The 16,998-nt window shown below is 36.1% G+C and overlaps 1 protein-coding gene across 1 annotated transcript; it reads right to left on the bottom strand.

Annotated features, from left to right (window-relative positions):
* Positions 1-3,561: 3,561 nt before the first annotated feature.
* On the bottom strand, positions 3,562-4,433 carry LOC145130936 (putative F-box protein At1g67623). The gene is made up of 4 exons (XM_079065687.1): positions 4,294-4,433; positions 4,051-4,207; positions 3,784-3,958; positions 3,562-3,584 (listed from the first exon to the last, which is right to left on the bottom strand). Exons 1-4 carry the CDS (start codon positions 4,431-4,433, stop codon positions 3,562-3,564), a joined length of 495 nt encoding a protein of 164 aa, XP_078921813.1.
* Positions 4,434-16,998: the final 12,565 nt, after the last annotated feature.

Genomic DNA, 16,998 nt, shown 5'->3' with positions numbered 1-16,998 from the left:
TCCTCGTGTGAATAACATAAATCTTTTGTTATACTTTTTGTTATAATCAATCATATGTGATTTATAACTATCATACGAAAACATTCACATACAACATATCACGAGAACACTTGGTCCTTTTTGGGATGAAACATGTTGTTAAGTAAATATGAAACACTTTGTTTATATTTTGAGTATAAATGTTCAATAATGTTATTACAAATGTTATACTTTACATACAAAGTTGACACTACACTAGGGTTTATATACAAACGAATCACACGTTTTGAAAAACTATAATAGGTATAGTTTACTAGATATTCATGAGATTTCACATACTATAAATACTATGTCAAGGGAATACTTTCATATACAAGAACAAATGGACTTTTCATACGTAAATCTATTTGATACTAAGTTTTGTGAGACATTCAACTTCACGTACTTTCAAGTATGCAGTTAAAGTCCTGTATTATATAACATAATATCTTGTAGGGAGAGCGTGATTCTTGTGTATAGATCTATACGGGATTGACAATCCCGCACCTAAACTGTTAGCTACAGTTAGACCGGCAAGTCTGGGGTGACAATCGTCATAACATTCCAACGCCTGAAGAACGTTGTTACGGGCAGTCTGGGTCAATAGCATGGTTATAAAACTCACATGGAGTATTAAAAACACGTTGATTTACGGGGTTATCAAATGCCTTTGTGATTTTCTACATACATAAATCTACTATTCTAGGCATGAAAAAAAAACACTTTTGCATTTCAGTTTTGGAACTTTTAAACTACCACATATTTATGGAAAAACATTGGATTTCTAAAAGCAAACATTCAAATAAGTTGGGTCTTGGCAGAAGACTACTCTTTATACTAGTAGGAAATATAGGATTTTCTAGGAGTTTTCAAACATATACAAACAATTTCATTCAGATTTATACAAACATTAACATTAAATACTTATGAACTCACCAGCTTAAATGCTGATCTACTCTTTCAAATCTACTTGTATTTCTCAGGGATTCAGTAATACAGGTAACTTCAGCTTTTGGAGAAGTGAGGCTAAGGCGCCAGTTTTAAACTCATTTTGACATCATATTGTAATTTGTTTTGAAACAAGCATTATTCAACGATGTAACTTTTAAATTATATATATGACGGTTGGTTTACTTTCTTTACTATGTATTCAACTGTTACGATACTACATGAAGTCATCCGCCCTCGAACGATTCCACCGTTCTGGTTTGGGGGTGTGACACTGGTTACAAAGTGATACCACTAAGAAGTGTCGTATCGAAAAGTAGTATGTCACATTCTATTTATAGTATTCAAATGTTTGTATAGTGTAGTAATGTTCACGTATAGTATACTCTCTTGCATAGTGTATAGTGTGTATCGTTTCTCATAATAGTGTGTTCTGACTCGTGTATGGACTAACTCTAAACTATACCTATTATAGTTTACTAGTAATGTTTTCCTTGAACTGTTATTGAAAAGACTCTTTTATCTACCAAGTTATGCTTGCACTTTAAAACGGAGTTTTGGTAAAACTATAAAGTAACATAACTTTAAAAGAGTTTTTGAAATGTTTTGACAACTTATAATGACGTAAGTAATCCTTTTTAAAATGTTTATAACAAATAATTACACAATTAACATTGTGTTCAACTTGTATTCCCCCCCTTAAAATGTTTAAAACGGTTAAAAGATTCACTACGGGGTATGAACTCAGCTGATGTGGGTGATTCAATGAATATGCGCGTAAGGATGAGAAGTTCCACGAGTGTAGTCCCGAGACATAACGAGACGTAAAAGACATATAATGGCATATATTGATATAAATATAGTGTTTAGAAGCAACCAAATGCAAGGAAACACCTTACGGGACTATGAAACACTTTGCCCAAGTGTTGGAATCACATGTGATTCACTAAATGGGAGTGTACGACCATATTGATGGGTGTGCGACCATGGGTGTGCGGCCAGGGGAGTGTGCGGCCGCACACTCTTGGTAAAGAGTGCACAAAACTTTTTCCAAATGGTGGGGAGGCTTGTAGGACTGATGCTCATCAAGTGTTGAAGCTAGAAAGGCACTTTAGAAGCCCTAAAGCACCAAACAAAGGGATGTACGGCCACTTGAGGGTGTGCGGCTGCACACTCCTTGATGAACATGTTTTGGATGTTTTCTAAGGCCCTCATCTAGTAAGTAACAAGCTTGGGGAATGGCATTCACAGTATACAAGCCTTTAGGGTGTTTGGATGGTGTTTTGAGGGTTTTTAAGGGGTGTACGGCCACATGAGTGTGTGCGGCCGCACACACCACAAGGTCACGAGTTCTGGGCTTTTCTAAGGACTTAAACAAGTGTTCTTAACAAGATTCAAGAATTGGGAAGAAGTACTTACGATCCGGAAGCTCGACAAGGTCCAAAATCGCCAAGAACAAGTGTGTGTTCTTGGTGTTCTTGGTGAAATGGATGAAGATTTGAAGATCTAGCCAAAAAACGATTTCAAATGGATGAAATTAAAGGTTGTAACTAGTTTATGAAGATTAACAACAAACCAAAGGGAGAACACTTACATTTTTGGAGATCTAGGCTGAAAATCGGATGGTAGTTGAGAGCAAAATCGAGTTATAAGCTTGGGGGAGTGAAAGGAGATGAAAGAAGGCTAAGTCCCTCCTATATACACGAGAGTGTGCTGCCAGGGGAGGGGTGTGCGGCCGCACACCCATGTGTGCGGCCGTACACTCCTTGTGTTGGAGTGTATGGCCCGGTTTTGATGCTAGAAGGGTACGCGATCCATTCCTATTCTCAATGCTTGAATGTACTGACCTTTGGACCTTTAAACGGACTCCAAACGAGGCTAAATGATAGCAGAAATGGCTTTGACACGCAACTGAGCTGACTGGCTGAGCTTTAAAAGCAAAAACATTTCGGGTTGTCACAACATTTCACCAAATTACTAGTATATATTCATGTAGTAATATACATATTAAAAGTGGAACAAGATTTTAACAGTAAACTTATTTACTTTAGATTTTAGACATAATAGTTTTCTTTTGTTGCCACTTTTAGTCCATATGTTTATAGTAACTTTTTTACTTTGATTTTAGCCACAATACTTTTTAGTTGTTGCCACTTTTAGTCCCTATGTTTATTCCTTTACAATTTTACCCTATGCAAAGCATGGGTTCTCCACTAGTTGATATTAAACCAAATTACCAAGTCAAAATAAAATACATGTTTGTTTATGCCTTTACAATTGTATTTTATATGTATTTAATACTAGGAAAGAACAAACATTTGCTACATACAACTATAATCACAATACAATATAAACACTAATATTAAAAGTCCAAAATACATTATTCAAACATTATTTAAACATCATTCAAACATCATTACAAACTTTAACTCTTTTAGTCCCTTATTAACAACACAACATATTTACTAATCAAGTAACAACATCAAATAATTACTTATCAAGTAAATTACTATATATTCGTATATTAAACCAAAAGAATCTACAAAGCATTAGTTGTCATAATATGAAAGTACATATCAACAAACTACTCAAAAATTATACCAAACTCCCTAGAAAACCTAACAAAACAAGCATCCCATAAACAAATTTCACACATAAACACCCATTTGTATCCATTCACAAAAGCGTCTGACACACTAACTACAGACTTATGCAATGCACAAGATCTATGGAAGCCATGGAAGTGTACATGTTTCCTCCCCTCCCTATTTATGTGGAGATGAACCTTAGAACAAGTTGCTCTAAGATTCCACTTACCATTTGCTATGCGGTAAGCGTTTTTCAACATGTCCGAAGCTTCCTGCTTCCTATGTCTCCCTTCAGCCATCAGCATCATTCCCAGGACAAATGTTGAATCCAAATGTCCCAATGCAGATGCTTCTTCAAGCATCGTTTTCCCTTCATTTTCAGCTTCTAAGAAAAATAACTTCATCTGAAAAAAACATTAAACACATAATTTCTAGTTAAAGTTATGCAAATTAAGTAACAGATTAATTACTACTATGCATATATATAACAACGTACCAATCCATTCCTGAATAGAATATTTGGGTTTCTCATCTCTATGCATTTATTGACAATTGCATGTTTCTGGTCAGACCAAACACGAAATCGTAATCCATCTAACTCCATATGTTTATAGACTTCATCCGTTTTTCCTGCCTCGTTGAAGAATCTGCAACTGGAAACGAAACACAATATTCGCTCCATAATGTAAAGACAACTCAAATACACTTGTGAAATAGAATGATCAAAGGCAAAACTTACACACTCTTCATCCTGAAAGCCTCGATTGCTGAAATTTTTGCCAAGTCGACTATTATTTTCTCCATCACTTTAAATGGCATGTCTGTTAGCGATTTCGTTTGATTTCTTGATTGATTCTTAGAAGAAGTACTGGCTTCCATAATAATAAACATTCACTAAGATAACGATTCTACGAAAATGATTTTAGGGTTATTTGACTATCGGAATTTTAAAATTGGGGTTGTTTGCAAGTGACTGAAATAAGAGTGAAGAACTGAAACAACATGTTTCTCGGAAAACATTATGGCGCCTAGAAGATGTTCCATTATAAAATGACCAAATTGTCATAATACATACGATGACTCGTATTTAATTAGTAAGAGTAGCTTTGTAAAAAGTCATATTTAAAAGAAAAATCAATTTCTATTTTAATCAAGGTTGTAAAAATCCCTCGTCCGTCGCTCGGTGGTCGATTGACGATAAGCGATTAATCAGACTCAGCGGGGATTAATCGGGGACCCTAAATTATTAATAAAATTATTTAAAAAATTAATATTTCCTACAAAATTAAGTATTTGAAAATTTTAAATTTTAATACACAACCGGCACAAATGATATATGTTGACCAATGACCCGTATGTCATCCATGGACACCATAAGCAACTACCATCTTGATCAATGGCCTATATGTCATACATATGTCATCCATGGACACCATAAGCAACTACCATGTTGACCAATGACCTGTATTTCATCCATGGACACCATAAGCCATTACCATGTGGACCAATGGCCCATATGTCATCCATATGTAACCCATGGAAACCATAAGCCATTACCATGTGGACCAATCAACCATATGTCATCCATGGACACCATAAGCCATTACCATGTGGACCAATGGCCCATATGTCATCCATATGTCACCCATGGACACCATAAGCCATTACCATGTGGACCAATCAACCATATGTCATCCATGGACACCATAAGCCACTACCAAGTCGACCAATGGCCCTTATGTCATCCATATGTCATCCATGGACACCATAAGCAACTACCATGTTGACCAATGACCCGTATTTCATCCATGGACACCATAACCATTACCATGTGAACCAATGGCCCATATGTCATACATATGTCAACCATGGACACCATAAGCCATTACCATGTGGACCAATCAACCATATGTCATCCATGGACACAATAAGCCACTACCATGTCGACCAATGCTCCATATGTCATCCATATGTCATCCATGGACACCATAACCAACTACCATGTTGACCAATGACCTGTATTTCATCCATGTACACCATAAGCCATTACCATGTGGACCAATGACCCTTATTTCATCCATATGTCATCCATGGACACCATAACAACTACCATGTTGACCAATGACCCGTATTTCATCCATGGACACCATAACCATTACCATGTGGACAAATGGCCCATATGTCATCCATATGTCACCATGGACACCATAAGCCATTACCATGTGGACCAATGAACCATATGTCATCCATGGACACAATAAGCCACTACCATGTCGACCAACAACCCTTATGTCATCCATATGTCATCCATGGACACCATAAGCAACTACCATGTTGACCAATGACCCGTATTTCATCCATGGACACCATAATCAATTACCATGTGGACCAATGGCCCATATGTCATTCATATGTCACCCATGGACACCATAAGCCATTACCATGTGGACCAATCAACCATATGTCATCCATGTACACCATAAGCCATTACCATGTAAACCAATGGCCAATATGTCATCTATATGTCACCCATGGACACCATAAGCCATTACCATGTGAACCAATGGCCCATATATCATCCATATGTCAACCATGGACACCATAAGCCATTACCATGTGGACCAATCAACCATATGTCATCCATGGACACCATAAGCAACTACCATCTGGACCAATGGCCCATATGACATCCATATGTCATCCATGGACACCATAAGCAACTACCATGTTGACCAATGACTCGTATTTCATCCATGGAAACCATAAGCCATTACTATGTGGACCAATAGCCCATATGTCATCCATATGTCACCCATGGACACCATAAGCCATTACCATGTGGACCAATCAACCATATGTCATCCATGGACACCATAAGCCACTACCATGTCGACCAATGGCCCTTATGTCATCCATGGACACCAAAAGCAACTACCATGTTGACCAATGACCCGTATTTCATCCATGGACAGCATAAGCCATTACCATGTGGACCAATGGCCCATATGTCATCCATATGTCACCCATAGACACCATAAGACATTACCATGTGGACCAATCAACCATATGTCATCCATGGACACAATAAGCCACTACCATGTCGACCAATGGCCCTTATGTCATCCATATGTCATCCATGGACACCATAAGCAACTACGATGTTGACCAATGACCCGTATTTCATGCATGGACACCATATGCCATTACCATGTGGACCAATGGCACACATGTCTGTTGGATTAGTGTCTAAGTCCATAACTATAATTGGTATATACTTGACCCGACCCGGCATGGTCCACTTGGGTTGCATGGCATCGGGACATTTGGGTAGACCTTTTGTGAGAAGATGATATCTGTGACATATTAATATATTATAAGTTCTAATATATTAATATGAAATAATATTATTTAATTAGTATTGATCAAGAATTAATTTGGAATTAATTTAGTGATCGAAAGAGACTAATTAAATATATGGGGATTGATTGTGTAAATCATTGATTCTTGTATATGTGGGCTTATGATCCATGATTCCTTATGTTGGGTTTAACCCATGAGGTGATCCATGGATACTCCATGGAGGTTAAAACCCATGGATCATAAGGAATGGGTAAAGTCATGAGTTACATGGTGTAACCCTAATAGCCACACTATATAAAGACCCCATTGGTTGGTGAAGTTGGCACTAGTGAATACACAAGAGGGCAAGCCAATTTCTATGAGTCAAGTATCCTTTCTCATGGTTATTCGAAGATGTTCATGATGTTGTGTGAACCATTTGAGGTGTCACACATGGGGCACTAGGCTCTTAAGCTCCATGGAATCAAGCTACAACCAAGAGGTATGTATTCTATCTAGTTTTGTTGTCCTAGTACATATGATTGTATGCTAGTTAGGATAATACCTTGGAATATTCATATTTTCATGTATAATAGAGAAAACATAGATCCAAGGTATTTAGGGTTGCATGTACACTTATGAGTGTTAGAATGCTCAAAACCCAACAGTGGTATCAGAGCCTAGGCTTGTTTTCAATTATACTTGATGCTACTTGCTTGAAAATGCTGAAAAAATCGTTTTTTTTTTTTTGCTATTTTGGACAGTGGACTCGCCGAGTCCACTGATGGACTCGCCGAGTCCATGCACAAATTCATCCAACTCGACGAGTTGGTTCATGCACTCGACGAGTTGGACCCCAGACAGCATATCTTCGAGGTTTTTTGCTGGAATTGGACTAGGAACATTACCCTAAGCTGTTTTTGAACTTATAAATCTGTTTTTTGATGTGGTAATGTTCATGCTAATCCAATTTCAAAGATAATTGTCATAATTTCAAGATTTGTATTAGTTTTATGTTCATGCTAGTTTCTTGAAGATTGATGATTTGAATTATCTTGTTCTTATGAGTTAGCTTAGATTAATAGAAAAATTATGAGATAATGTGTTTTCAATCCATATTGATCTAAAAGTTATTCATAAAATGTGTTTTTCTAACTTGTCCTCAAGTTATATAAAATGTCACATTTATGTTTTTTAAACACTCATAAGATTTCCATAAGTTATGAAAGTGAAGAGTCTCATTTTTAAATGCTTTAAAGTCTTCCATAACTTGTCCTCAATTTATGGAACTTGAAAAGTTTTTCATTAAAAAGTACTTTAAACACATAAATTATGGAATTGAGAAGTTTTTTAATAATTTCAATACTTACCCTCAAGTTTTGGGATTTGTAAAGTTTACCCCTTATGAATACTTTAATTCCAACTCAAACCCTATAATTTTAAAAGTTTAAAAGTCAACCCTTATACTATTATTATAATTTTAATTATATAGATATGTATAAGATAAAGTCAATCTTACCGTTAGTAGGCCTCATTCACGAAGCCGGTCTATAAGCGGGGTATAAGGTTACTGCCTATAAAATGGCAGTTTAATGGGTGTCCACTCTCACCCACCGCTTCCTTGACTGGTGGAGGGTCGTTAGCCGAACGGGTAGGATAAGGACTATAATTCTCCCTTCATTAAAAGTATAATGATAAATACTAAGTAACTAAACACTTATAAATTCCCAATCTTAGTTACTTAGGAAAATGTGAAATGGTGCTAACCCATGAAATTACACTTTGCACCTTTGTTAAGTCGTTAGTGGAGCGTGTGTGGTTAACCGACACACTAACATGGGACTGACAATGTGTGGCGAAGGGTAACTTAAGTTTATCATAGATTGGTGGAGCGTGTGTGGTTAACCGGCACATCAATTAGGTGATAAAGTTGAGGGTACCAAGTCAATTTGCATGGTTATTCACACCTTGTTTGTGATCCTCGGCATCCCAGTCACAAACTTGAGAGGGCACAATCGAGATTCAAACATGCCATTGAAAGTTCAATGTATCTCAAAAGATCTAGGAGTTTCAAATCCAATTAAAACTTAATTATATTTCGTTTTCATGGTGGAAATTGGTAAATCGTCATTTACCTACCTTCAACTATTTTATAGCTTGGATTACGGCATCCCTCTTCCAGTTATAAGTAGGTTGTTGGGTCCTAGACTTAATATTTCATATTTGGTGTTATATTAAGGACTTTAAATCAACTAAACTTAAAATTCCTCCCATTATAGATGTCTAGTTAAGACAACTATGGTCTTCCCAAATCTTTAGGAACAAGCCTTCCTATTGAAGATGATATCCCACATGGCAATCAAGGTGAAAGATTAATCCCTTTGTTGTGCATTAATGGGACTGGAAATCATGCTTCACTTCCTTCACCTTCTCCAATAATTCTCCCTATCCCACAAGTTTTAGGACATGAAAAGTTCTAAGACACTCAATCCCTATTGGCAAGCAAAGACTATATGTGCTTACATCTTGGAGGTTAAGTCACATATTAGCAAGTCGGGAGAGTCGGGTGTCAAAGTCTCGAGGTAGCTGGCTGTTGACTTGGTTCTTCAGTCACTCCCTGATGAAAGGTCACGACATGACCCTTAATGATCTTACCTATTTGCTTGCTGCTGCTAAATCAGCAATGATTTGGAGCATTGGTAAAGCAAGTTAGATTGGAAGATCTACTTCCCAAACCTATTTGGACATTAACAATGGTGACATTGAAAGTCCAGAAAAGCTTTCTCTTCCCAATAGAAAGGGATTGGCCATAGGTCAAGTCATTTGACCAATGGTAAAGAGAAAGGCTAAGTCTGAGACAATCAAGTGTACCATTTCTAAAGAGTCCATATGTTTCTTTTGCCAAAAGAAGGGGCATTGGTTGAGAAGCTGCCAAATTTACCTGAAAGTTCATAAGGATGGTAAAAGTCAAAAAGTTTGACTTTGCTTTAGGTTAAAGTGCATTATCTAACTCTATGATGTCTCTTTTGGAGATTCTTAATACATAATGTAATGTAATTACATTTTGATGTTTTGGAAGAATCAAAGGAAGCTTAAAGAAAGAGTGTGCTGATTCTAATCACGAAGATGGATTTCGATCCATTGGTTCAATGATCAGAATTTTCAGCTGCTGCTTAAGAGGTATGATATGTTGTTTTGGAATAGATAACAACATGTTTTTCGTATGTATTTGCATTGTAAGGATAAGGTTTTCCGCAAAGTTTAAAAAATAAAAGGAAATTTTGATTTTATTTATTTTAAGTATCCTTACAATGGCATTTGTGAAAAAAATTGTTGTTTATATGATTCCATTGATAAGCAATATTGGAAAATGGATTTAATTCTTTCGTTTGTGGTAGTGTCATAATTTACCAAATAAGGGAAGATTCTCATCACCTAAGTTTCAGTTGGATAGAAACTTGGAATCATGCTACTTGTATTGTGTGATGCATGAGAATTTTCATTTTTGGGAAATTAAGACTAATTCCTTGTTCACATGTATGTGTGAATCAAGAGAAGGAATAAAGGATCGGGTGAACTAGGTTGTGCGCTGATCAGGTCCACCACAAAGAATGATAAGATTATTCGTCATGATTTACTAAAGTTTAGTAAATATGGTTATGCTTAAAATTTTAAGTGTAATTCTGAAACATTGGAAAAGTGTCAATGTATGGCAGAACGGATAAGGCAGAAAGATAAAAGTTTCTCCAATCTGAAGAGATGGGAGAGTACTTGAGTATCTTGTCTTATGATTATCTTCATGATTATGAAACCATATCACAATTGATCCTCTAAGGACACCTTAGTGCATGTGTTTGACTGAGGAGAGGAATCACGAATTCTTGAAATGGTTAAATCAAAAGATAAATCATACTTCGTTCCAAAATCAACTCTTAGAGTCATACTCCAAGATTATAACTCGAGTGACATAATCTTAAGAAAAGGTTTATAACACTTATCAAATGTAGAGTAAGATGTTTCCTATTCTTGTACATTGGAAGTTGGTTAGTTGTGATGTTTTGGATAAAACAAAGACCAACTAAGACCAATTGTGAGAAGTGTTTAACTTGATAAGAATCCGCACTCACTCTTGAATATTTGTTTCGTCAAGGAATGATTCTTGACAAAAGAGAATCTTATATGTCAAGAGGTCAGTGGGGTCTTTAAAAAATCTTGAGATGGTTTCAAGAACTAATTAAGAGTATTGTTAATCACTAGCACACGACTTGAGGATTGTAACCCATTGTGTTGACATATTTATGTTTCTGTGCCCATTCCAGTTTAAGTTGACTATGCTTGTGAGTTCTGTAAGTTCTCAATTGTTTGCATAACAACCTGGAAGAGATGGTAGGCCGTTGTGCTGTCGGGTGGCAAGAAAAATAAGATTGGGCAGGTTCAGTCCGTAGGAGTTTGGATTTGTCACTAACCTTGTCTTGTGATTATGGCTATGACAAATTCACATGGATAGGAACACATACATCATAAAAATATAAGTGTCATAAGGTTTCTCTCCGATTCATGAAAATGATGGTGAGGAAACGCTTTCACTAAGTAGGTTTTACGTAGATAGCAATTGTGATATTTCCATTCTCAAAGTCATCAGTGGAGCGCGTGTGGTTAACCGGCACACTAACATGGACTTGTGAGAATGGCAAAAGGTATAAACATTATGATTATGGCATCCCTCTTCATAAATTTTTAGAAAAACATGAGAGCTATCTAAGGAAAGGTGTATGATTTTGATAAAGTCTTATCAAAGCAATCTTGTATCAGAAATCTGAACTTTGGCAAGAAAGTCAATAAAGTATTGATTTCTAGAAGTCCAGTTGATTTCTGAGCACATGTCAAAGCTAGTGGGAGCATAAGTGTTGTGCTAGTAATATAATAATCATTGTGCTAGTGGGAGCATGATTATTAGGTTTAGTGTTGCAAGTTAGCAATGTTAATTATAGAAAACAAAAGGTTGAATTCACTTTGAAAAATTGTTTTGCTATAATTAAGGGAGAGAATTTATACTTCATTCCAATTCTACAAGCTTAGATTGAGATTTTAATCAACTTTAGTTAAGGATATATATGAATGTTATGTTGGAATGGTTCAACATAACGAAATTCTATATATGTTGCATTCTCAAATTTCGATTATGATTACGGCATCCCTCTTCATAGTTCGAAATTTAAGAACATGGGAAATAAAAATTTTATAGCATGAATCGGATCCCATATGCTTCGGGTATGATCGATTGCATGTGCTATAATATTTATCCATTCTAAATTTTCCAAATGCCTAGGGCGTTAAGAGGGAAAAAGGAATAGAACTGGATTTGGCTAAAATGATTAAGCAATTGTCGAGGACAATCTGAGGTTCGCCAAAGATTGGTTGCTCATAGACAATTGGAAGTATAGAGATAGGACCATATTGACATATTCTGAAAGGAGGAAACTCTTGTTCAAAAGTGATAGTCAAAATGGGAATATGGAATTGTCTCTATATGTGGAAGTTATTCTTTGAATCTGTGTAAGATTAGAGAACTTAATGCAAGAAGGGTGTTCAAAGGAATGTACCTTGAATGTGAGACTTCGTTTCCATGGACTTGTTCTCCATTGGAATACTTTGTAATGTTTGTTGCCAAGTCTTTGTGACTTGGGCATAGTCATTATAAGGGGATCATTGCATATAAGTTTAGAATCTAACAGATTACGATGAATGGCAAGAATTTGGTATTCTTACATTTACAAAGAGATGATTGGGATTGTGAAATGAGTATCATTGAAATATTGTCAATCGATCTGTTTCACAAAGTAAGGATCATTAGACAAACATAGTGTGCATACTTGGAGTATGGCATAGCTGTTGTTTGGACAAACATAGTGTGCATGCTTGGAGCATGGCATGACTATTGTTTTAATTCAAGTATAAAGTTGATGAATCGAAACATTGAATAATGAGTAATCAATATGGTGCTTAGATAAAAAGGTGTTTTTATTTACACTCAAAGTGTTGGGGCCATATAGGATTAGTATTATTCTTGTGTTTCACTTTGCATGTTTTGACTTCCAGAATAACTAGGTCATTCTTACCGAATGACTAAGTTATTCAAACCATCCAGAGTCGGTCATATGTTGGAAGTAGATATGAATCAAGACTATCATGAAGCTGGTTTTTAGATGTCCAAGGTAGTGGACATAGCAATAGTTGCTGCAACATTCATAAGTGCTCATAAGTTCTGAGTATTGGATTAAACCCACGCTCATTTGAATCACTTCACGGATTTTATCACGAGTGATCATGAGACGATAATATCTTATATTCTTCAAACCTAGAGATATGAGTTGTTGACTATGAGTTGGTTATACATTGATTGCACGAAAACGCATTGGTAACTCGATGTTATAAAACGTGTCTTTGTGTATGATTCAACAAGTAGTTAGTACAAGCATATGAGTCAAAGTTTATCCATTCCTTTTGCCCTTAAGGGGATAAAAGCGATATCTGTGGGCCCCTCGATGATTTAGTGATGACACCCCTAAGTGCTTGGCCAAGCCTGGACTGATTTGATTTGTTCAATTAGTCGGTCGTCATAAATCAGAAATCGGGAAACAACAAATGGACAGAGAGAATGATTATAATCCATGTCTCAGTCCATATGATATCTAGAATGGAGGAATATATGATCACTTATCTAATGGACGCGTCATTGATTTGTTCAGAGTTCGACAACGGCTTTTAAGAGCTACGATTGCTAGTCGGGTTATGAAGTCATACTTGCAATAATAGTTATTAGACTTATCCAAGTGGGAGACTGTTGGATTAGTGTCTAAGTCCATAACTATAATTGGTATATACTTGACCCGACCCGGCATGGTCCATTTGGGTTGCATGGCATCGAGACATTTGGGTAGACCTTTTGTGAGAAGAGGATATTTGTGACATATTAATATATTATAAGTTCTAATATATTAATATGGAATCATATTATTAATTACTATTGATCAAGAATTAATTCGGAATTAATTTAGTGATCGAAAGAGACTAATTAAATATATGGGGATTGATTGTGTAAATCATTGATTCTTGTATATATGGGCTTATGATCCATGATTCCTTATGTTGGGTTTAACCCATGAGGTGATCCATGGATACTCCATGGAGGTTAAAACCCATGGAGCATAAAGAATGGGTAAAGTCATGAGTTACATGGTGTAACCCTATTAGCCACACTATATAAAGACCCCATTGGTTGGTGAAATTGGCACTAGTGAATACACAAGAGGGCAAGCCAATTTCTATGAGTCAAGTATCCTTTCTCATGATTATTCCAAGATGTTCATGATGTTGTGTGAACGATTTGAGGTGTCACACTTGGGGCATTAGGCTCTTAAGCTCCATGGAATCAAGCTACAACCAAGAGGTATGTATTCTATCTAGTTTTGTTGTCCTAGTACATATGATTGTATGCTAGTTAGGATAATACCTTGGAATATTCATATTTGCATGTATAATAGAGAAAACATAGATCCAAGGTATTTAGGGTTGCATGTACACTTAGGAGTGTTAGAATGCTCAAAACCCAACAATGTCATCCATATGTCAACCATGGACACCATAAGCCATTACCATGTGGACCAATCAACCATATGTAATCCATGGACACAATAAGCCACTACCATGTCGACCAATGGCCCATATGTCATCCATATGTCATCCATGGACACCATAAGCAACTACCATGTTGACCAATGACCGGTATTTCATCCATGAACACCATAAGCCATTACCATGTGGACCAATCAACCATATGTCATCCATATGTCAACCATGGATACCATAATCCATTACCATGTGGACCAATCAACCATATGTCATCCATGGACACAATAAGCCACTACCATGTCGACCAATGGACCTTATGTCATCCATGGAGACCATAAGCCACTATCATATATATTGACATGACCCGTACGTCTTTTGTATATAAATTTCAGTTTAAACAGAAAAACATAAAGATGTATAGTTTATTAATGTTTAGTCCTCGTATATAATTTTAAGTTAAAATTATACTATGAACAGATCGTTACTCTATGTTCTTTCTTTACGTTATTTATATGTATATACCCTATTTATCAATCTGTAACTACTTTAAATAAATTTGAATTACTAAATATTTAGCGTTAATTAGCACAGTTCGAATTTTTTATTAGTGGAGGTTCACAGTATTTCACAATTCGGTTCTCTCCGACCTACATACGTTTATGCTGCATATTAGGGTAATTAAGTTTACCGATTAGAAATAGGGTTTACATTTTCTGTAATCATCATCTACGGTGGCTTATTGATCGAAATCTTTGTTCAATATACATTTGTGCACTGACTTTGGTGATATATGTTGTCACTCGTCTAAAATTTATATTTATTTAATTTACAGTTGTCATGATGATCGATCGTTTTTTATTCTTTGATCATCTTCATGTAAATTGGTTTTGATTGTATTCAATAGGTTGCATGCAAAGTAATGCCTTCATATATAATTTATTTTTATTGTTTGTGTCAGAAAGATGTCGACCCCGAAACCAAAAGGAGCACCCGGTGTGAAGCCAACTAAATTCATTGCACCACAAGTTATGAAACGCAACAGGATTGCTGCTGCAAAATTCCTAAACAGACAGTTACAAGATGAAGAAATCGACTTGCCAATACCAACAACCACATCCAAAGCACCTATAAAATCTACCAACAAAACCCCTAAACCTATAACATTAACATCACCCATGACTACCACTTCCTCGGCATCACTTAAAACATCCACACCCTCCTTAGAAAAAACATTTAAAACTTCAGAAACTGGAACAATACAATCGTCAACACGAACATCAATAACGAAAACTTCATAACCTACATTATCTAACCCATCCTCAACACCAACACCCACTACCACATCATCAACACCTATATCTACTACCACAACCTCAAAACCTGCATCTACACTACCAACCTCCATAACTACAATAACTACCACACCCTCCTTAAGTAAAGGAACTACCATATCCTCAACATATACATCTATCCCAACACCTACCCTAGAATATACCCCATCAACAACACCTATCCCAGAATCTACCCCATCACCAACACAACCACCCATGAATGGATCTGTAGTGGAAAGTGTAGAAGGTGAAAACAATTCCTCTGAAGATTGTGGACCAGATGGACGTTTTAATGTTCATGTTTGGAAAAATACGTGAGTTACCAATTCAAATCTTAATTACAACTTTTTTTTATGTATTAAATTTTGGTTTACACCTACATATCAATTCATAACTTAACACATCACATGATTACTTGCAGGCCAATGCCACCAGGCCCTTGTGCACACGTTATTAGTCAGTCCTTTAAACAAAGAGTAGATCCAGAAGGGTACGCTTGGGCACAAGTAAGCAAAGAAATGCATGAATTATGTTGGGAGGAGTTTCAGGTAACTATAAGTCATAAATTTTTGTTTAGTAAACATTTACACTTCTATTTATGTTTATATTGTTAATGTGTAGAAAAAATGTTTTTGGGATGAGACAATAGACTCGTTGGTGAGGAAAGCTTAGGCAAGGAAAGCGGCACAAAGTTATAGTCAATATCTCTTCAACATGAGGAGCCCAAAAAGAAACAAACATGGCTTTAAACCAGCTCATATTCCACAGAAAGTCTGGAACTCCTGGCAATTAAAATGGAATACAGAAGAATACAAGCTAAAATCTGAGCAGAACAAGAAGAATAGGCGTAACGGTGTGGTTGATGGAGTAGCAAAACCCACACATAACGTTGGATTCGCATGTCATTTGAAGATAGCTTCTGATTTGGTAATTTTTTAAATGGTACATCGTATCAATGTTTGCATATGTTTATCTGTATATTTGACTTTTTATATGGTATTTATGAAGAAGAGGAAATTAGGACATGAGCCACCCCATAGTGAATTGTTCCTCTATACACACACTAAGAATCATGATGGAGTCACTTTCACAAATGAAAAAGATAGACAAATTCATGTAATATTCATTTCAGTTTAAATTAA

This window comes from Lactuca virosa, chromosome 1 (genome assembly GCF_052849685.1).
Source record: "Lactuca virosa cultivar CGN04683 chromosome 1, Lactuca_virosa_CGN04683_v6, whole genome shotgun sequence".
NCBI classification, from domain to species: domain Eukaryota; kingdom Viridiplantae; phylum Streptophyta; class Magnoliopsida; order Asterales; family Asteraceae; genus Lactuca; species Lactuca virosa.
This window is presented reverse-complemented; position numbering and strand designations above follow the sequence as displayed.

What these genes read in the sequence shown, in the direction of transcription:
- LOC145130936 (XM_079065687.1), bottom strand. Translation starts at nt 4,433, where the DNA reads ATGGAAGCCAGTACTTCTTCTAAGAATCAATCAAGAAATCAAACGAAA. An exon ending in TTCTATTCAGGAATGGATTG is followed by an intron (nt 3,959 to 4,050) that starts GTACGTTGTTAT and finishes TGTTTTTTTCAG; the next exon opens with ATGAAGTTATTTTTCTTAGA. An exon ending in CGCTTACCGCATAGCAAATG is followed by an intron (nt 3,585 to 3,783) that starts GTAAGTGGAATC and finishes TTGTTTTGTTAG; the next exon opens with GTTTTCTAGGGAGTTTGGTA.